At 50.4% G+C, this 21589-nt stretch overlaps 1 protein-coding gene across 1 annotated transcript; it reads right to left on the bottom strand.

Moving 5' to 3' along the window:
• Nucleotides 1-443: 443 nt before the first annotated feature.
• Nucleotides 444-21285, bottom strand: CACNG6 (calcium voltage-gated channel auxiliary subunit gamma 6). The gene is made up of 4 exons (XM_003944088.4): nucleotides 19737-21285; nucleotides 16416-16490; nucleotides 14191-14328; nucleotides 444-1155 (listed from the first exon to the last, which is right to left on the bottom strand). The coding sequence occupies exons 1-4, from the start codon at nucleotides 20068-20070 to the stop codon at nucleotides 917-919; spliced, it is 786 nt and encodes a 261-aa protein (XP_003944137.4). The 5' UTR covers nucleotides 20071-21285; the 3' UTR covers nucleotides 444-916.
• Nucleotides 21286-21589: the final 304 nt, after the last annotated feature.

Here is a 21589-nt window from a genome sequence, read left to right on the forward strand (position 1 = left end):
AAACAACACATAAAAATTAGCTGTATGTGGTGGCAGGCACCTGTAATCCCAGCTACTTGGGAGGCTGAGGCAGGAGAATTGCTTGAACCCAGGAGGCGGAGGTTTCGGTAAGCCAAGACTGTTTTGCTGCACTATAGCCAGAGTGACAGAGCAAAACTCCGTCTCAAAAAAAAATATCTATCTATCTATCTATCTATCTATCTATCTATCTATCTATCTGTATAGATATCTATCTATCTATCTAGAAAGATATATATGTATCTATCTATATCTCTCTCTCTCTATCTATATCGTAGTTTCCACACTCTCAGCCATTGTATATGGTTTTGTTTTCACATGACCTCTGGGCTTATACCTGGTATGTTTCTGGAGGGTAGGAGGAGTTCCTTTTCTTTAACCCGGAATGTGTGATCACGTCACAGACAGACTCCAAACCAAAGGGGTTAAATTTCCAAACCTTTAATCCCAAATCAGACACAGCCAGGTCAGACCCTGGCATCCTTCCCTGTCTCCCGCAACCCCACCCTGAGTTGCAGACGAGTTGTAAAAAGTCTCTCCCGGCAAGTGAATTGATCCAGACATGGGAAACTCCAACTCCCACCCAAGACCCCCCAACCCCAGCCCCCCAACCCCACACCCGTTACCCCATCAGGTCCCCGCCAGTCTTCCCTGGGGACCCTCGTTTGCAAAGAGCCTCTTCCCATCCCACCCCCAAGCAACCCACATACAGCCACCGAGAAAAACGTATTTACAGAGGGAGACGGGATGAGGGGACAGGAGGCGGGTGTGTCAAAGAACACAGGCCCCGAGCGGGGAGAACACAGTTTCTCTAGGAGATGGGGCGGAAAGATCTTGGGGGCATGATGGAGAAGATCAAAGAGCTTGGTGGTTGCTTAGAGAAGTCTCACGTGTGGCTCTAGGTGGCCCGGTGGCCCCGCTTGGGACAGAGGGACGCCCAGGGCCAGGAAGGCAGTGTGAGCAGCAGAAAGCAGCCAGCCCCCAGCAGCAGGATGAGGCCGGCCCCCACGCCACAGCCCAGGGACCAGGAGTACTCGTAGGTGAGGCGTGGGGCCGGGGGAGGCTCGGGGCTGACTCTCTGCAGCAGGACCCTCACGGAATGCCGGAACACCTCCAGGCTCACCAACAGCAGCAGGCCTGTGGGAGAGAGGACGGGCGGGTCAGGCCGGGGACCCCAGCTGCGTCTGGACGTCTCCGCCTTCCTCTCCCGGCCCTCCCGCTGTCCCTGGCGCCTTCCCACGCGTGCACTCAACCAATACTTACTAAACACCTACTATATAGCAGGCAGCATTTGGGAAGCTGGAGATAAAGAAACAAGACACAAAGTCATAGAGACAGAACGTACAAGGGTGGTTGCCAAGGGCCGGAGGGAAGAGGAGGAAGTGGAGTTGGTGTTAAATGCGTCTGGAGTTTCAGTGGGGAGGATGAACATGGTTCTGAAGGGGGGTGGGGGTGACGGCAACGTGAAGGGAATCGATGCCACAGAACCGCGCGCTGGAAATGATGCAAAGGCGGATACCGAGTCACAGCTAGGTGGGAGAAATGCGTTCTGCTGTTTGCAGCACTACGGGTGAATGAGGTTGGTTCATTAGATTTAAAAAAAAAATTTTTTTTTAATTTTTTGAGGCAGAGTCTGGCTCTGTCGCCCAGGTTGGAGTGCAATGGTGCAATCTCAGCTCATGGCAACCTCCACCTCCTGATTCTCCTGCCTCAGCCTCCCCAGTAGCTGAGATTACAGACGTGTACCACCATGCTTGGCTAATTTTTTTTTCAGTAGCGACGCAGTTTTACCATGTTGGCCGGCTGGTCTTGAGCTCCTGACCTCTAGCGATCCACCCACCTCGGCCACCTGTAGTGCTGGGATTACAGGCGTGAGCCACCACGCCCGGCCCATAATTGCTTACATGATTATTATTTTTATGGGACTTCTCTCCCAACCTTTAAATGTCAACTCGGAGAAATCTTTATACTCTGCCCGGCAATCAAAGCACCTCCCCTGGCCACCGAGGGCCTGTAGGCTGCCAGGTTGCAATGTCCAAAATAAACAAATGAGGAGACAGGATCATCTCAGAGGGTGAGGCAGGAGAGGAAGGAAATAGAAACAGAGAAAGGGGCCCCCAGGGGTGGAGCAGGGACTTTGGATGGTGTCGAGAAAAGCCACTGGAGCTGGGACCCGAAGCATGAAAAGAACCCACTCGTGAACAAAACCAAGCCACAGCCGCTCCGAGCAGAAGCAGGGGCTGACACGAAGGTCCTGTGGAGGAAGCAACACAGGGTGTTTGAAGCAAAGAAGAAAGCTCAGTGGGGTTGGAGCTAGGAGACGGGAGGGGCTGGGGAGAGAAACCGTGATGGAATTGCAGAGCGGGGCAGGGGCCGGGTCCTGCAGGGCTGTCTGAGTTGTGGATGAGTCATGCCTCCAGCCAGCACCCCTCCAGATCCTGGAGTCCTGCCCCAAGCCCCATTCCTGACCCTCCTTCCTCCCTGCACCCTGGCCCCACTGTGGTGTTTTTTTCTGTTTGGTTGTTCATTGTTTTGGGGTGTGTTCTTGAAACGGTCTCCCTCTGCTGCCCAGGCAATGGCACGATCTCGGCTCACTGCAGTCTCTGCCTCCTGGGTTCAAGAGGTTCTCCTGCCTCCGCCTCCTGAGTAGCTGGGATTACAGGCTGACGCCACCATGCCCAGCTAAGTTTTGTATTTTTAGTAGAGACAGTGTTTCACCATGTTGAGCAGGCTGGTCTCAAACTCCTGACCTCAGGTGATCTGTCCACCTCCCAAAGTGCTGGGACTACAGGGCTGAGCCACTGCACCTGGCCATTCACTGTGGTTGTGATCGGGGGCTGGTGAATGCAACGTGACGCTGTGATTCAAAAGCCCTTTCTTTGCTTCACGCAGCCAACACGATAGCACTGGAGATGGAAAAGCATGCAGACAAGGACCCCCCTTCATTCCCTTCCTAATAGATTCTTTTTTTATTTTCTTTTCTCTTCTTTTAGTGACAGGGTCTCAGTCACCCAGGCTGGAGTGCAATGGCACGATCATAGCTTACTAAGACCCGGACCTCCCAGGCTCAAACCCTCCTCCAAGAAACATGGGACTACGTGAAAAGACCTAATCTATGTTTGATAGGTGTACCTGAATGTGACGAAGAGAATGAATCCAAGCTGGAAAATATGCTTCAGGATATTATTCAGGAGTTTTCCCAACCTAGCAAGGCAGGACAATATTCAACTCCAGGTAATACAGAGAACACCACAAAGATATTCCTCAAGAAGACCAACCTCAAGGCACATAATCATCAGATTCACCAGGGTTGAAATGAAGGAGAAAATACTAAGGGCAGCCAGAGAGAAAGGTCAGGTTACCCACAAAGGGAAGCCTATCAGACTCACAGCAGATCTCTCAGCAGAAACCCTACAAGCCAGAAGAGAGTGGGGGCCAATATTCAACATCCTTAAAGAAAAGAACTTTCTTTTTTTTTTTTTGAGACGGAGTTTCGCTCTTGTTACCCAGGCTGGAGTGCAATGGCGCGATCTCGGCTCACCGCACCCTCCGCCTCCTGGGTTCAGGCAATTCTCCTGCCTCAGCCTCGTGAGTAGCTGGGATTACAGGCACGTGCCACCATGCCCAGCTTATGTTTTGTATTTTTAGTAGAGGCGGGGTTTCACCTTGTTGACCAGGATGGTCTCGATCTCTTGACCTCGTGATCCACCCGCCTCGGCCTCCCAAAGTGCTGGGATTACAGGCTTGAGCCACCGTGCCCGGCTAGAAAAGAACTTTCAACCTAGAATTTCACATCCAGACAAACTAAGCTTTATAAGCGAAAGAAAAATAAAATCTTTTGTGAACAAGCAAGCACTCAGAGATTTCATCACCACCAGGCCTGCTTTACAAGAGCTTCTGAAAGAACCACTACACATAGAAAGGAACAACCAGTATCAGCCTTTCTAAAAAATACCAAAAAGTAAAGAGCATCAATATAATGAAGAATTTACATCAACTAATGGGCAAAACAGTCAGCTAACATTAAATGGCAGTATTAAACTCACATATATTATTATTAACTCTAAATTTAAGTGGACTAAATCCCCCAATCCAAACACAGACAGGCAAATTGGATAAAAAGCCAAAACCCATCGGTATGCTGCATCTAGTCCCATCTCACATGCAAGGATACACAAAGACTCAAAACAAAGGGATGGAGAAAGATTTACCAACCAAATGGAGAGCAAAAATAAAAAAATGAACAAAAGGCAGGAGTTGCAATTTTTGCCTCCGATAAAATAGTCTTTAAAGCAACAAAGATCAAAAGCAAAGAAGGACACTATACAATGATAAAAGGATCAATGCAACAAGAGCTAAAGATCCTAAATATATACGCACCCCATACAGGAGCACCCAGATATATAAGACTCATAAAGAGACTTGGACTCCCGCACAATAGTGGGAGACTTCAACATTAATATTAGACAGATCAATGAGACAGAAAACTAACAACGATAGCCAGGACTTGAACTTGAATCTGGAACAAGTAAACTTAATTAACATTTATAGAACTCTCCACTTTAAATACACAAAATACACACTCTTATCAGCACCACTTCACACCTACTTACAGGTTTAAATGAAATATTGGTTGGCTGCTTGTTTGTTATTTTCTTCCCTCATTTTTTCATGTCTCCATTATTAAGCACAATTATAGGCATACCCATATTTAGACTGCATTCTAGCCCGGGCAATAAAGCAACACCCCCATCCTCTCCCCATCTTCCTCTTTCCTCTTTATTCTTTGTGTGTGTGTGTATATATATATATATATATATATATATATATATATATATACACACAGACACACATACATATATACATATATATATATATTTTATTATTCTTTTTCTTTCTCTTTAAAAAAAAAAAAAGCCCTCCTCCCGCCTCAGCCTCCTGAGTAGCTGGTACTACAGCTACCAGCCACCACAGCTAGTTATTTCATTTTATTTTCTAGAGACAGGATCTTGCTACATTGCCTGGGCTGGTCTCAAACTCCTGGCCTCAAACCATCCTCCCACCTCAGCCTCCCAAAATGTCGGGATTACAGGTGTGAGCTACCACAACAGACCTAATTCATGCATTCTTTGATTCATTTGACAGATCTTCACTGAGCTCAACTACCAAATACATATAATATAATACATAAATGACACTGTAACAAAGTCCCTGTCCTTTTGGAGTTTCATCCAAGATGGAGAGACGGGCAACAATCAGTTAAATGCATTGTTGGGGGCTGAACTGTGTCCTCCACAAAAAGTTCATGTTTTGGGGTCCTGACCCCAAATACCTCAGAATGTGACTGTATTTGGACATAGAGTCTGTAAAGAGATAATTAAGGACAGGTGTGGTGGCTCACACCTGTAATCCCAGCGCTTTGGGAGGTCAAGGTAAGGGCATCTCAGGAGTTAGAGAAAAACATGGTCAACATGGTAAAACCCCATCTCTACTAAAAATAGAACAATTAGCTGGGTGTGGTGGTGCGCACATGTAATCCCACCTACTCTGGAGGCTGAGGCAGAAGAATTGCTTGAATCCTGGAGGCAGAGGTTGCAGCGAGCTGAGATCAGGCCACTGCACTCCAGCCTGGGCAACGGAATGAGACTCCTCTCAAAAAAGCAAAACAAAACAAAACAAAAACAGTTAAATTGGCCGGGCGCGGTGGCTCATGCCTATAATCCCAGCACTTTGGGAGGCTGAGGAGGGTAGATCACGAGGTCAAGAGATCAAGACCATCCTGGTCAACATGGTGAAACCCCGTCTCTACTAAAAATACAAAAATTAGCTGGGCATGGTGGCATGCGCCTGTAATCCCAGCTACTCAGGAGGCTGAGGCAGGAGAATTGCCTGAACCCAGGAGGAGGAGGCTGCGGTGAGCTAAGATCGCGCCATTGCACTCCAGCCCCTGGGTAACAAGAGCGAAACTCCGTCTCAAAAAAAAAAAAAAAACCAAACCAAAGCAAACAAACAAACAAAACAGTTAAAGCGAGGTCATCACTTGAACCTGGGAGGCAGAGGTTGCAGTGAGCACCAACGTGACTGGTGTCCTTATGAGATAAGAAAATTTCAGGAAGGAGGATCTCTTGAGGCCAGGAATTCAAGATCAGACTGGGCAAGAGTGAGACCCTGTCTCTACCAAAAAGAAGAACAAAATTAAAAAAAGAAGGCCAGGCGTGGTGGCTCACGCCTGTAATCCTAACACTCTGGGAGGCTGAGGTGGGCGGATCACCTAAGGTCAGGAGTTCAAGACCAGCCTGGCCAACATAGAGAAACCCTGTCTCAACTAAAAATTAAAAAAAAATTAGCCGGGTGTGGTGGTGGGCATCTATAATCCCACCTACTCGGGAGGCTGAGGCAGAAGAATCTCTTGAACCCTGGAGGTGGAGGTTGCAGTGAGCCAGGATCACAACACTGCACTCCAGCCTGGGCGACAGAGCCAGACTCTGTCTCAACAACAACAACAATAAAAAAGGAGAAGGAAATGTGCACACCGATAAGTACAGGGGGAAGACCAAGTGAAGATACATGGAGAACACTGCCATCTACAAGGCAAGAAGAGAAGCCTCAGAAAAAACGGACCCTGATGACGCCTTGGTCTCAAACTCGTGGCCCTGGCAAATGAATACAGGCATAAATAAATAGAGGATTTCATGTAGTGATCAATTCTGTGAAGAAAACTAAGGCAGGGTAAGGTCCCAGCTGGTAATAAGTCTTTCTTTTTTATTTTATTTTACTATTATTTTCTTGAGACAGAGTCTTGCTCTGTCGCCTAGGCTGGAGTGCAGTGGCACGATCTCAGTTCACTTCAACCTCCGCCTCCCAGGTTCAAACAATCCTCCTGCCTCAGCCTCCCAAGAAGCTGGGATTACAGGCACCGTCCACCATGCCTGGCTAATTTTTGTATTTTCATTAGAGATTTTTAGTTTCACCATGTTGGTCAGGCTGGTCTTGAACTCCTGGCCTTAAGTGATCTGCCAGCCTCAGGCTCCCAAAAATCTGGGATTACAGGCGTGAGCCACCATGTCTGGTTTATTTTATTTTTTTTGGAGACAGTCTCACTCTGTCACCAGGCTGGAGTGCAGTGGCACAATCTCGGCTGACTGCAACCTCCGCCTCCTGGGTTCAGGCAATTCCCCTGCCTCAGCCTCCTAAGTAGCTGGGATTACAGGCAACTGCCACCATGCCCAGCTAATGTTTGTATTTTAGTAGAGACGGGGTTTCTCTAAGTCAGCCAGAATAGTCTCAATCTCCTGACCTCGTGATCTGCCTCCCAAAGTGCTGAGATTGCAGGTGTGAGCCACTGTGCCTGGCAGTTTATTTTATTTTTAATTAATTTTTTTTTTGAGTTCAGGTTATGAGACTAGCTAGTTTATGTATTTTTGGTAGAAATGGGGTTTTCACTATGTTGGCCAGGCTGGTCTAGAACTTCTGACCTCAGGCGATCCACCTGCTTCAGCCTCCCAAAATGCTGGGATTACAGGTGTAAGCCGCCATGCTCAATTGTGCGCTCTCTCTCTCTCCCTCTCTCTCTCTCTCTCTCACACACACACACACACACATTCTCTCTCTATTATTTTTTAATATTTTCTTGAATACCAAATGAATCCCCTTTAGACATGATGGTAAGTGATGGTCTCTCTGAGGTGGTGGTATTTGACCAGGGACTTAATTAATATGAAGTAATATGAGGAAATGAGACATTTGAAGTGCCAGTGGAAGAACATTCCAGGCTGAGACAGCAGTGCAAAATGCACTGAGGGAGGAATGAGCTCAGACGGCCTGGGGAACAGCAAAGGGGCCGCCGTGCCGGAGCGGGGAAAGCATCCGGTAGGACATGGACTCACAGGGAGCCAGGAGTCAGGCCATGGGAGGCCTTGCAACCATGTTATTCTGCAGTAGGAATTTATGCGGCTTTTATTCTGGGGGGGATCCGTGATCTGATTTATGATAGTAAAGTATCACTTGGCCGGGCACAGTGGCTCACACCTGTAATCCCCACACTTTGGGAGGCTGAAGCAAGAAGATTCAAGATCAGCCGAGGAATTCAAGATCAGCCTGGGCAACATAGTGAGACCTCATCTCTACAAATAATTTTAAAAATTACTTCAGTGTGGTGGCGTGTGCCTGTGGTCCCAGCTACACGGGAGGCTGAGGTGGGAGGATTGCTTGAGCCCAAGAAGTTGAGGCTGCAGTGAACTGTGATTGTGCCACTGCACTTCAGCCTGGGTGACGGAGCCAGATCCTGTCTAGAAACATTTAAAATGTATTTATTTATTTATTTATTTTAATACGGGGTTTCACCATGTTGGTCAGGCTGGTCTTGAACTCCCGACCTCAGCTGATCCGCTGGCCTTGGCCTCCAAAGTGCTTGGATTACAGGCATGAGCCACCACGCCCGGTCAACATTTAAAATTTAAAAGGCAGAAGTATCACCCTAGCTGCTCTGTGGAGAATGGGCTTGAGGAAGTTGAAAGGAGAAGCATGGAGAACAGTTAGGAGGCCATGGAAATTATCTCGGGGAAATACAGGAGTGGCTGGGATTAGTGTCATGGTGAAATAGAGGAAAGTGTTTGCATTCGAATTATGTTTTGGAGGGAGTACCAGTAGAATTTGCTGGTGATGGCCAGGCGCGGTGGCTCACGCCTGTAATCCCAGCACTTTGGGAGGCCAAGGTAGGTGGATCACCTGAGATCAGGAGTTCGAGACCAGCCTGACCAACACAGAGAAACCCAATCTTTATTAAAAATACAAAATTAGCCAGGCGTGGTGGTGCATGCCTGTAATCCCAGCTACTCAGGAGGCTGTGGCAGGAGAGTCACTTGAACCCGGGAGGCAGAGGTTGCAGTGAGCTGAGATCGCACCACTGCACTCCAGCCTGGGCAAAAACAGTGAAACTCCATCTAAAAAAAAAAAAAAAAAAAAAAAAAAAAATTTGCTGGTGGGATGGATGTGAGATATATGTGAAGACAACAGAAGAACGAAGGGTCAGCGAGCCTGGGGGCCAGGTGGTAGGAATCTATCTAGGATTTACCGGCAGTGCGGTCTCTGTCACCATGCTGGACTCTGTAGTGCAAAAGCAGCTGTAGGTAATACATTGTGAATGGAGTGACTGCAGTCCAACAGAAATTTTTTTTTTTTAACACCGAATTTTGAATTCCATGTAGTTTCCACATGTCCTCAAATAGTATTCTTTTGATTTTTTTTCCCCACCAACTATTTAGCTCATGGGTCAAACAAAAATAAACAGAAACCAGGTGCGGTGGCTCATGCCTGTAATCCCAACACCTTGGGAGGCCCAAAAGGGAGGATTGCTCGAGGCCAGGAGTTCACAGCAGTCTGCACAACATAGTGAGACCCCCTATCTACAAAAATATTTAATATCAGCCAGGCATGGTGGTGCACAGTCCCAGCTACAGGGGAGGATGGCTTGAGCCCAGGAGATTGAAGTTGCAGGAAGCTGATTGTGTCACTGCGATATAGCCTGGGCAACAGAGGGAAACCCTGTCTCAGAAAAAAAAAAAAAAAAAAAGTGGCAGGTGGGATTTGGCCCATGGGACATACTGTGGTCCTGACACACGTGCTGACACACTGTGGTCATGACACACGGGCCCTGAGGCAAGAATCTAACCAAATGCCTTCAGATCTCATTTCTTCTACTCAACCTTATGAAGTAAGTATCATGCTCCCTCCTTTACAGTTGAGGAAACTGAGGCCCAGGGCGGTGGGCATGGGTCTGAGCCTGGCCAGGTCCACACTGTGGACTATTCTCTCAGCCATGCCAGGATATCCCCTCCCACAGCCAGCCTGACATCCTTGGTATGATCTAAAAAGGCACATGGGGCCAGGCATGGTGGCTCATGCCTGTAATCCCAGCACTTTGGGAGGCTGAGGCGGGTGGATCTCCTGAGGTCAGGAGTCCGAAACCAGCCTGGGCAACATAACGAAACTCTGTCACTACTAAAAATACAAAAATTAGCCAGCACAGTGGTGGGCGCCTGTAGTTCCAGCTACTCAGGAGGCTGAGGCAAAAGAATCACTTGAACCCGGGAGGGCAGAGGTTGCAGTGAGCCGAGTTTGCACCACTGCACTCCAGCCTGGTTGACAGAGCAAGACTCCCATCTCATTTTTTTTTTTTTTTTTTTTTTTGAGACAGAGTGTCGCTCTTGTTACCCAGGCTGGAGTGCAATGGCACCATCTCGGCTCACTGCAACTGCCGCCTCCTGGGTTCAAGCAATTCTGCTGCCTCAGCCTCCTGAGTAGCTGGGATTACAGGCACACGCCACCATGCCCAGCTAATTTTTTTTGTATTTTTAGTAGAGACGGGGTTTCACCACATTGACCAGGATGGTCTCGATCTCTCGACCTCGTGATCCACCCGCCTCGGCCTCCCAAAGTGCTGGGATTACAGGCTTGAGCCACCGCGCCCGGCCGACTCCCATCTCATTAAATAAATAATTTAAAAAAAAAATAGGCTCAGCGCGGTGGCTCATGCCTGTAATCCCAGCACTTTGCAGGGGCCAAGGCGGGCGGATCTCCTGAGGCCAGGAGTCTGAGACCAGCCTGGGCAACATAACGAAACTGTCTCTACTAAAAATACAAAAATTAGCCAGGCATGGTAGCGGGCACCTGTAATCCCAGCTACTTGGGAGGGTGAGGCAGAAGAATCGCTGGAACCTGGGAGGTGGAGGCTGTACCGAGCCAAGATTGCACCACTGCACTCCAGCCTGGGCGACAGAGCAAGACTTCATCTCAAAAATAAAAAAAATAAATGAAAAGGCACATGGGTCTGGCTCCTGTGGCTTCTCCAGCCTCCTCTCAAGCTGCTCCTCCCACACTCTCACAACGTGAAGCAGGGCTTTCAATGCACCAGATTCGTTCAAGCTCGGAGACCTTTATGCCGCTTGGAACAATATTCCACTTCCCCCTCCCTGAGCCTGCCTTAGACATCCTCTTCTTCACGTCTCTGCATTAATTACATGTTCTGAAGGGAAGCCTTCACTAACCACCGCCACCTAAATCTACAGTGGGTCCCTTTATAACACGTTTTTCTCCGACTCTTTGCTATTTATCTACAGCATTCATCACAGTTGGTAGTAATGAATATATATTGATTTATATGAGTATTGTCTCTTTATCTCATTTCTGTCTCCCACTGCACTATAAATACACAATGGCAGCAAACTTCTCGGTCTCATACCTTTAAAACGTAGAACAACAGCTGATAGATATTTTATAAAGAGAGAAACAATACAATCTGAACATGTCCCTTTATCTAGGGAGACCTCAGAAGCCCAACCCACCCCAATCCCTGATACCCAATATAACCGCAGTACTGACAACATCGAATCCTCCTTCACTTTCATTTGGTTGTACAATTTGCAGAAAATTTTTGTGCCCAAGACTTTCATAAAACACTTTTTTTTTTTTGAGACAAAGTCTAGCTCTGTCACCCAGGCTGGAATGCAGTGGCACGATCTCGGCTTACTGCAACCTGTGCCTCCCGGGTTCAAGTGATTCTCCTGCCTCAGCCTCCTGAGTAGCTGGGCCTACAGGCGCCCACCACCACGTCCGACTAATTTTTGTATTTTTAGTAGAGACGGGCTTTCACTGTGTTGGCCAGGCTGGTCTCAAAAACGCCTGACCTCAAGTGATCCGCCTGCCTCGGCCTCCCAAAGTGCTGGGATTATAGGCGTGAGCCACGATGCCCGGCCCATAAAACACTTATATCAACATCTTCCTGTGCACCCCAAGAAGTAATGCAGGTGTGAGTTCGATAATAACACCAGCACCGAATTCCTACTGAGCTAAAAACGCCATGAGAACAAGCATCACCTTTATCGTATTCATCATTCCGTCCTTAGTGGCTCCAGGCACAGCATCTAGGACTCATTGGATGTTAAAGAAATACTTGTTAAATGAACGGACAAATTAAAAAAATGGAGAAACAGATGACTGGAGGGAGAGAGGAAGGGAAAGAGGGTGGAAAAGAAAGAAAAGACAGAGGGGCCGGGTGCAGTGGCTCACCAGCACTTTGGGAGGTCAAGGCGGTCAGGAGTTTGAAATTAGCCTGGCCAAAATGGTAAAAACCTGTCTCTAATAAAGACATAAAAATTAGCCGGGCGTGGTGGCACGGGCCTGTAATCCTAGCCACTGGGGAGGCTGAGGCAGGAGAATCACTTGAACCTGGGAGGCAGAGGTTGCAGTGAGCCAAGATCACGCCACTGCACGCCAGCCTGGCCAACAAGAGCAAAACTTGTTCTGCGTCCCCCTCCCTGAGCCTGCCTTAGACATCCTTATTCTTTACATCTCTGTATGAATGACATGTTTTGAAGCAAAAATCTGTCTCAAAAAAATAAAATAAAATAAAATAGAAAGAAAGAAAACATTTGATCCAATAATAAAACCAAGACCCGGAAAATAAAAGGAACCTTCCCAAGGTCACACAATGATTCTGGGCACAGAGGAGGCTGGAACCTAGACCATCTGACTCCCAGGGAGGCCTTCATTCTATCAGACCATGCTCTGAACCTACAGAGATCCCACAGAAATATAGTTCCCAAAATGCAATATGAAGGTACAGTGAGAAGACACACTCTGGTATAAGAAAACCAAGTTTAAGGCCGAGTAGGAGGCCGAGGCTGAGGCAGATGGATCAACTGATGTCACGAGTTCAAGACCAGCCTGGCCAAATGGCAAAACCCCGTCAACAGGAGAGGGACAAAAATGAGCTGGCTGTGGTGGCTTATGACAGTAATCAAAAATGAGCTGCGATCCACTCTGGAAGCTGAGGCAGAAGAATTGCTTGAACCTGGAGGGCAGAGGTTGCAGTAAGCTGAGATCATGCCACTGCACTGCAGCCTGGGTGACAGAGTGAGGCTCCATCTCCAGAGAAAAGAAAGAAAGAAAAGAAAAGGGAAAGGAAACCGAGTTTAAAAACCCACCTCTGCCATCGTGGATTGTGTAGCCATGAGTAATTCATCTGACTTCTCTGAGCCTCAATTTTCTCCTCTATAAAATGGGGGAGCCGGGTGTGGTGGCTTATGACAGTAATCCCAGCATTATGGGAGGCAGAGGCAGGCAGATAGCTTGAGGCCAGGAGGTTGAGAACAGCCTGGCCAACATGGTGAAATTCCGCCTCTACCGAAAAATACAAAAAAACTAACTGAGGATGGTGGTGCATGCCTGTAATCTTAGCTACTCAGGAGGTTGAGGCAGAAGAATCACTTGAACCCAGCAGGCGGAGGCTGCAGTGAACCGAGATCACACCATTGCACTCCAGCGTGGGTGACAGAGGGAGACTGTCTCAAAAATAAATAGATAAATGAAATGGGGGATAGTAAGCCCTACCTAGTAGAGCTGTTGTAAGGATTTGAACGGGAAGTGCAATACACTGAAGTGTTGTTCATTACCGAAGTCTACATTTCATAAGATGCAGCATTTTATTTAGACTTTCAGCTCCGGAGAATGCAACAGTCCTTGCAGACCTGGAGTCCCAAAACTAAACGTGCATCTAGAGACCATCAAATTCTGAGCCAACAATAGGGCTTGGAACTCTTCCGCCTTTGAGCCTACTATAGCTCCCGGGCTTCCCTGACCTCCCAACATGCTGTAATGTTCAAAACATCTCAGCATGCCACAGTGTTTGAGACTCCAGGTCCAAACCTAAAAAACTATTTGGACAGCTTCCAATTCCCAGCCAACAACAGGGCTTAGAACTCTCCAATGTTTTAGATGTCTACAGTCCTTGAGCTTTCTCAACTCCTAGCATGCAACGGCGCCTCGAAATCCCATCTCCCAGCATGCAGCAATTCGTGGAGATCCCAAGTCCAAATCTAAAGTGGTGTTTGGACACCCTCCAATTCTTACCCCTGTTGCTGGGGTTCTCCCGTCTTTGAACCTACTATAGACCTTGGACTTACCCTCAACTCCAAGCATGCAACAGGGCTTGGAGATCCCACCTCCCAGCATGCAACAGTGTGTGGAGACCCTCCTCCCAGCATGCAGCAGTGCAGAGAGCCCCCATCTCCCTGTATGCAACAGTGCACGGACAGCCCATCTGCCGGCATGCAACACCGTCTGGAGATGCTCCCGGCATGCAATGTCCTCAGCCTCCAGGCTCTGAACCCTCACCTGAGAGGCCAAAGCAGACGGCTCCAACTCGGAGCAGGAACTCTGCACCTTTACTGAGCACCATGATGATACAGAGGCACCCCAAGGCCATGACTGCCAGGCCCAGCACTGCTATCACCGCAGCTGCCAGATTCACCTCTGCCAGGAGGGGAGAGGAAAGAAGAGAAACCATGGGATGTAGGGAATGAGGAGGATTCACCGATAGGAACCCAGGACCGGGAAGATGTAAGATTCGGGATGAGAGAAGAATTATCAAGTAGAAGATCATCCAATCCAACATTTTACTTACACGGTTGAAGGAATTAAGATTCAGAAAGGGTCAGTTATTTCTCTAAAGTCACCGAGCAAAGGGAGGAGAGGGCCAGGATGAGAAAGAGTTGAAAATTGCCAATATTTATTTAGGATCTGGTTACCACTGGTTTACAGGTGAGGAAACTAAGGCAGTAAGGTGTGTGGGAGACAATGCCAAAGTCAGTGTGCTACAGCGGAATGGAATTATCCAGGTTGGAATTCTCCCCAGCCACTTCGTGTATGGAAGATTCTTGTAGGATTTTCCAGTTTTCAGTAGGAATTTAGGCTGAACCCTTCTCAGTCTAAATTCCCTCCTGTGAACCAGACATCTACAATCCCAGCACTTTGGGAGGCCGAGGTGGGAGGATCACTTGAGGTCAGGAGTTTGAGACCAACCCTGGCTAACATGGCAAAACCCTATCTCCACTGAAAATACAAAAATGAGCCGGTCGTGATGGCGCACACCTGTAATCCCAGCTACTCGGAAGGCTGAGGCAGAAGAATTGCTTGAACCTGGGAAACGGAGGTTGCAGTGAACCGAGATAGTGCCACTGCACTCTGGCCTGGGTGAAAGAGTGAGACTCCATCTCAAAAATAAAATAATTAAATAAAAATTCAAATACAAGATGAATTTTTTTAAAAGTGTGAAGTGTTTAGAGCAGCATTTTCCAGTACATCCACCACTTGCCGCATGTGGCCTCCACGTGAAATAAATTTAAATTAAACACAATTAGAAACTAAGTTCCACATCACACCTGCAACACTCCAGGTGTGCTGGAGCCACGTGGGTCAGCACAGAAACAGGGTCTTCTCAGAATCTTTTTTTTTTTTTTCCTTTGTGAGATGGAGTCTTGCTCTGTGGCCCAGGCTTGGGTGCAGTGGCACAATCTCAGCTCAGTGCAACCTCTGCCTCCCCAGGCTCAAGTGATTCTCCTGCCTCAGCCTCCCGAGTAGCGAGGTTATAGATGTGTGCCACCATGCCCGGCTAATTTTTGTATTTTTAGTAGAGACGGGGTTTCGCCATGTTGGCCAGGCTGGTCTCAAATTCCTGGCCTTAGTGATCTGCCCGCCTCCAAAGCACTGGGATTACAGGCATGAGCACCGCACCTGGCCTCAGAAGATTCTTTAGTAGCGTGCTCCTTGAGAGTCAGAATTATTTGGGTCTCAATCCTGCTTCCGCCTCTGCCACTTCATGAGAAAAATAATTGTAATCATTCCTGGGCTTCTGGAAGATGGAAGATAAAGTCCCCACCCTGCAGAGCTACTGCGAGGGCCGGAGGTCTTACAAATGGAGTGTCCAGCGCTGTGGTTAGCACGTGATATGTGCGCATGTGTGAGATGTCCAGGTGCTATCCACAGAGAGGGGCTGCGACTTGCCCATGGTTACCCAGAACGTGGCACAGGCAGAGATGGGTTAAGAGTTCTAGGCATGGCTGGGTGCAGTGGCTCATGCCTATAATCCCAGCAGTTTGGGAGGCTGAGGCAGGTGGATCACCTGAGGTCAGGAAGGAGTTCGAGACCAGCCTGGTCAACATGGTGAAACCCCGCCTCTCGTAAAAATACAACAATTAGTTGGTTATGGTTGCAGATGCCTGTAGTCCCAGCTACTTGGGAGGCTGAGGCAGGAGAATCGCTTGAACCCGGGAGGCAGAGGTTGCAGTGAGCTGAGACTGAGCCACTGCACGCCAGCCTGGGCGACAGAGCAAGACACTATCTAAAAACAAAAAGAGTTCCAAGCACAGGGCTCTGGGGCAGCATGTCCCCATCATTAACTCTCCCGCCAGCACTCCCCTGGGGACAGCCACAGATTCTCAACATGAGGCCCGCCCTGGGGTAAAGCAGAGGAGGGGATAATTCTCTCTAGAACTCCTCTAGCACGTTCAGCATTTCACCCCCACTCCCCCGTTGCCCACCATTGGGTGAAGCGTTCTCACCTTTCTTTGTGGTTCTCTGAAAGATGCATGCATTCTCCCCCGTGGTGAAGAATTTAAAATAGGTGCAGTTTGCTTCTGTGGAAGCAGGAGAGAGAAATAAGAGATGTGAGGATATGAGGTCCCTTGGGTAAGCTCAGGGCTGGACACTTCACACAGCCCACAGGAGCCTAAAACTTGAACATTACCATCCCTGATACACAGAGGAAAAAATCATGGCCAGAGATGTGAAAGCCAGCGCCATCCGGGGGCTGGGACTCCTACCCAGGGCTCTGCATGCCAGACCTGCAGCCCTGAGTGTGCCATTAGCCTCTCCGGGCCTCTAGTTCTTCCTTTTGAAAATGAGTTAATAATCTCTTTCCTGGCCCCTTCGTATGGGTTTGTTGAGGGGTTTAAGGGGGATTACAAATGGATAATCATTTGACTCAACAAAGGATACTGAGATACAAGTAGCAGAAGAGTAACAGACTCAGAAAGCATTCCTGTCTCAGGAAGGATTCCTGCAAAGAAGACACAAAGAGCTCCCATGGACTAGCAAGAAGAGAGAGAGAACCCAATTGACAAGTGGGCGAAGGGTATGAATAGTAATTCACAGAAGAGGAAGGCTGGGTAACTGACGAGTCCGTGAGGAGATGCCCCACTTCACCAGGGATCAGAGAGACGCAGCTTGAATCAGCAGGAGGCACGACTTTCCATCAATTAGGTTGGCCAACATGAAAAGGGTAGTATCAAGCGTTTGAATAGATAAGAGGAAACTCCGTGTATAAACGGGTACTACTAGTCTTTTGGGAAGGTGCTCTGAGGTACTTTATGAAATGAAGAATGTTCATACCCTGTGGCTCAACAGTTTCATTGCCGGATATGCCTCCAGGAAAAAAAAAAAAAAAAAACCAACCAGGAACATATATTCCGACATTTACAGCAGCACTGTTTATAAGTAACACGGAGTCAGAATCAAGCCAGAGATTTTCACAGGGACTGTCCGTGTCATTTACTTGTTCCTCTAATAAGGGGACGAACAAGTCAACGAGAGAGACACTCCTTGTGAAAATGTATGTGGTACACATAGCCATGAACTAGAAGAACCTAAAGCAAGATGGGGAGATGTGAAAACACAGCGCTGACGAAAACAATAATAATAATTAACAATAATTTGATTTAAACATCCAAACACCGAGGCCAGGCAAGGTGGCTCACACCTGTCATCCCAACACTTTGGGAGGCCGAGGCAGGCAGATCACCTGAGGTCGGGGGTTTGAGACCAGCCTGACCAACGTGGTCTCTACTAAAATTACAAAAAATTAGCTGGGCGTGGCGATGTGCGCCTGTGAGCTATTCGAGAGGCTGAGGTAGGAGAACCTCTGCAACCTGAGAGGTGGAGGTTACAGTGAGCCGAGAACATGCCATTGTACTCCAGCCTGGGGGTGCTGAGCGAAACTCTGTCTCAAACAAACAAACAGCAACAACAGCAACAAAACAAATTCCATGTAACTATCCTGGGTGCACAGACCGAGCCACTGAGATTTCCTGCTCCTCATTTTTCTCTTCTCTGGAATGGGAATGATGATAAGAACTCATAGGCTAGACACATGATGGTTAACGAGTTAATGTACAGGAAACACTTCGATCAGAACCAGGCATGACATAAGCATCTAATATTCTTATTACTGGGTCTCCCCTTTTGCAAAAGTTTGGGATCATCCTGTTTGAGAGCCTGAGGGGCCAGAGACAGCCCATCTGCAGAAACAAAACGATTAAGGGTAGCTTACTGGCCACCAAATGGGCATTGACAGCCCTGCTGTCCTGTGGTGGGCTTGGGACATCCTATTTTGCACTCTACACATATAAGATGTCACATCTGGAGAAGTGAAGGATGAGGGAACTCTCCTATGGAGCCCAGGGAAATAGGCCATATTCTTTGAGGGGCACTGAGGTTATACCGCCCGCTCTGGGGAGCACAGAGTGCCAGAGATCTCATCTAGGTGATCACATATATGACGGCCCGAATGGGCTCTGGGGAGTCAGTGGAGAACGAGATTTCATCCAGGTCCCAAGAGGTACAGAATATCCCCCTGGTATAAGTTAAGTACAAGCCATGGCATGTCCTGTCACGGAGGTATGGGACAGCTTTCCGGCATCCCCGGGGTAAAACAGCCACTATGTGGGAAAGTGAGGAGTATGGGAGTATGTCTCAGAGAAAATGAGAAAGGCTGAAATAGTCAGTCTGGGTATGTGGAGGGAAGAGGATAAGAAATGAAGAACATCGCAGGGAAGGCACAAGGTCTGGCCTGGGCGGTTGGGCGGTGTCTGGTGAGAGTTTGGTTTGGTGGAAGCAGTCGGTGGAAACAGGCAAACAGGCATCGGTTCTGCTTTGGGGTGGGCGTCTGTCTCCCCCGGGCTCGCAGGATGGGAGTGCAAGCTGTCTCCAGGCTGGGAAGAGGAAGCTGACACAGGAGCCCAGGCTGCCTCTCCAAGGACACAGGCTGTGTGTGGGCACAGGCAGAGTGGGCACAGGCTGTCTCCAGGGTGCAGGCATTTCCAGAGGGCACAGGCTGCCTGGGGTGGGCACCGGCTTTCTGAGGACACCAGCTGTGTCTGGAATCACAGGCTGGGTCTGGGGACACCGGCAAGGTTTTTCTAGGGACACAGCCTGTCTCTAGAGCCAGAGACTGGCCTGGGGGGGGGGGACCCAGAGATGACTAGGAACACTGGCGGTGTGGGTGCAGGGTCTTTGCGGGGGGGTGTCACAGAATTGTCTGGAACCATAGCCTCGTCTGGAGTTGCAGGCTGATCTGAGGGCACAGGCTGGTGGAAGCACGCAGGCTGGTTTGGGGGTATAGACTGTTCTGGGAGGCATGGAGACTGTAGCTGGAGACAGGCTGATTTGGGGGTACAGGATAGTTGGGGTACAGGATGGTCTTGGGACACAGACTTTGGCAACACAGAATGGTCTTGGGGCACAGGCTCTCTTTAGAGGTACAGAATAGGGGTACAGCCTTGTCTGGGAGGCTCAGGTCACAGCCTGGTCTAGGGGTATGGGATGGCCTGGGGCATAGACTCTCTGCAGGCACATTCTGGTCTTGGGGTACAGTCTGCAGCAGGAAAGCAAGCTCTAAGGCACGGGTTCTCTGGGGGTAAGCAGCTAGGGGCCTAGGCCGTGTCTGGGAGCTAGCTCTCTCTCAGCAGTTTCGGAGAGCAGAGGTCACTGTGGGCACCTGCGCTTACTGGGATGCAAGCTCTCTCCTCCTCGGGCTCGGGCTTTCTCCTGGGACACGGGCCCCGCTCCCTCCCGGTCTCCCTGGGCTCAGCGGGGCGGCCGCTTACCTCCGGGCAGCTCTGCGGGGCCGCAGGTCTCCCTGCCCACGGGCACGTCCGCCTGCCACAGCCGCTTGGTGCACACCTTCCAGAGCCCCAGGTGGGCCGCCTCGCACACGGCGCTGCCGTTGGCCTTGTAGGTGTTGAGCTCCACCCAGAACTCGGTGCCCACGGACAGCACCGCCAGCGTGGCGCCCACGGCGGCCAGCAGCAGCGCCAGCTTCACCTTCCCCTCGCGCTCGGGTGTCAGCCCCGACCCGAGCTGCGCCTGCGCCCGCCGCCGGCCTGCGGCCCCCCGCCGCCGGCTCTCCTCTTGCAGGAAGAAGTTGGACCACATCATCATCTTCTGGCCGTGGGGTCGAGAAGCGGGGGGAGGCAGAGCCGAGGAGGGGCCTCCAGGGCCGGGAGCGGGGAGCGGCCTGGGGTCTTGCAGGGGGTGAGGGACTCAGTTTCCCCTGGGTATGAAAGAGGGAGAGCCAAGTCCTCTCTGGAGCCTCAGATGGGAAAGTCGAGATTGCCTCTGGGGTTCAGAACAGAAAAACGATCCCCGGGTCTGGGGAAGCCCCTGGGGTTCAGAGGAGGGTCTAGGCGGCCCTGAAGAACTTGGCCAAGAAGATGGGGACCAGAGGAAAAGCAAGCCCCCCGCCCCCGACTTAAAGATGGAGCCTGGGTTCCCAGGAGGGGTGCCCCCAAGAGCTCCAGAGGAAGAACTGGCGCCAGCTGAAGCTCCCTGCGGCTCCCAGGGGCTTTGGTGCCCCTGCTGGGGGTTTCACAAAAGGGAAACTGGTTTTCCTGAGAGATCTGAGCACCCCACTAGGGCTAAGAGTTTGGGGGGACCCAGGAAGGGGACCTGAGGTCCTCTGTGTGTTTGCAGGAGATGCGGCTTGGGTTCCCTTGGGCTTAGAGTTTGAGAAGAGAGGACTGGGGGACACTCTGGGATTCGGAAAAGGAAGACCTGGAGGTCCCGGGAAGCTCCCAAGGGGAGGCGGGAATTCTCTCCGGGTCTCGGAGAAGCAGTGGGGCCCCGGCATCCACAGAAGGTAGGAATGGAGCCCTGGCTGCGGCTCAGAGGAGGACCGGGCCCCGTTGGAATTCAGGAAAAGGGAATGGGGGTCTCCCAGGCCATTCAGAAAAGACCCACGGTCTCTGCCGAGGCTGAGAAAGGGCCTGGTGGCTGGAAGACAGAGTGGAGTCTAGAGACGGAGGCTGAGGGGCCTCCCCGAGGGCTCAGGTGGGGGGTGGGTCCCCGCTGGGGCTCACACCCAGGGGCTGTGGTCCACACTGCGACTCAGAAAACCCGGACGGAGGCCCCCCGCGGTCCAGAGGCCCCTTCGGGATCAGTCCGCCTCCCTCCCCCGGGCTCCCAGGGCCTTCCCGGCCGGGTCCGCGCCAGGCTCAGCTCCAGGCCAGGGCCCCCCCCAGGGGCTCCCACCCCCGACTCCCGGGCCGGAGCCCCCCTCGCTCTCCTGCCTCGGCGCCGCGCCGACCCCAGCTCCGCGCTGCCTCCGAAGCGTCCGGCCCTGCCCGCCACCGCCACCGCCACCGGCCTGGCCTCCGCCCGCCCCCCACCCCCACCCTCCTTCCTTGGGGCTATTTCGGGCTTGACCCGTAAATAACACCCGCACCTGTCGCCGGGCGCCTGTTGCCATAGGGATCCCGGGTATTTTAAGGGGATGAGGCGGGAGGAGGGAGGCAGCCTTGGGAGGAGGGGCTGGGGCCGGTCCGAAAGGGCCGAGTCTGATGGAACTTTCATTTCCCAAAGGGAGTAGAGCAGCGCCCAGAGTCCCAGCTGCCCAGTCTCCTGGGCAGCAGCAGACCGGTGGGGCAGTCTCACTGGGGTTAGCAGGGAGTTGGGGCGGGAG

This window comes from Saimiri boliviensis, chromosome 14, assembly GCF_048565385.1.
Source record: "Saimiri boliviensis isolate mSaiBol1 chromosome 14, mSaiBol1.pri, whole genome shotgun sequence".
NCBI lineage: Eukaryota > Metazoa > Chordata > Mammalia > Primates > Cebidae > Saimiri > Saimiri boliviensis.

What these genes read in the sequence shown, in the direction of transcription:
- CACNG6 (XM_003944088.4), bottom strand. Translation starts at nt 20,070, where the DNA reads ATGATGATGTGGTCCAACTTCTTCCTGCAAGAGGAGAGCCGGCGGCGG. An exon ending in TCAGAGAACCACAAAGAAAG is followed by an intron (nt 14,329 to 16,415) that starts GTGAGAACGCTT and finishes CCCTCCTGGCAG; the next exon opens with AGGTGAATCTGGCAGCTGCG. An exon ending in CGTCTGCTTTGGCCTCTCAG is followed by an intron (nt 1,156 to 14,190) that starts GTGAGGGTTCAG and finishes TCTCTCCCACAG; the next exon opens with GCCTGCTGCTGTTGGTGAGC.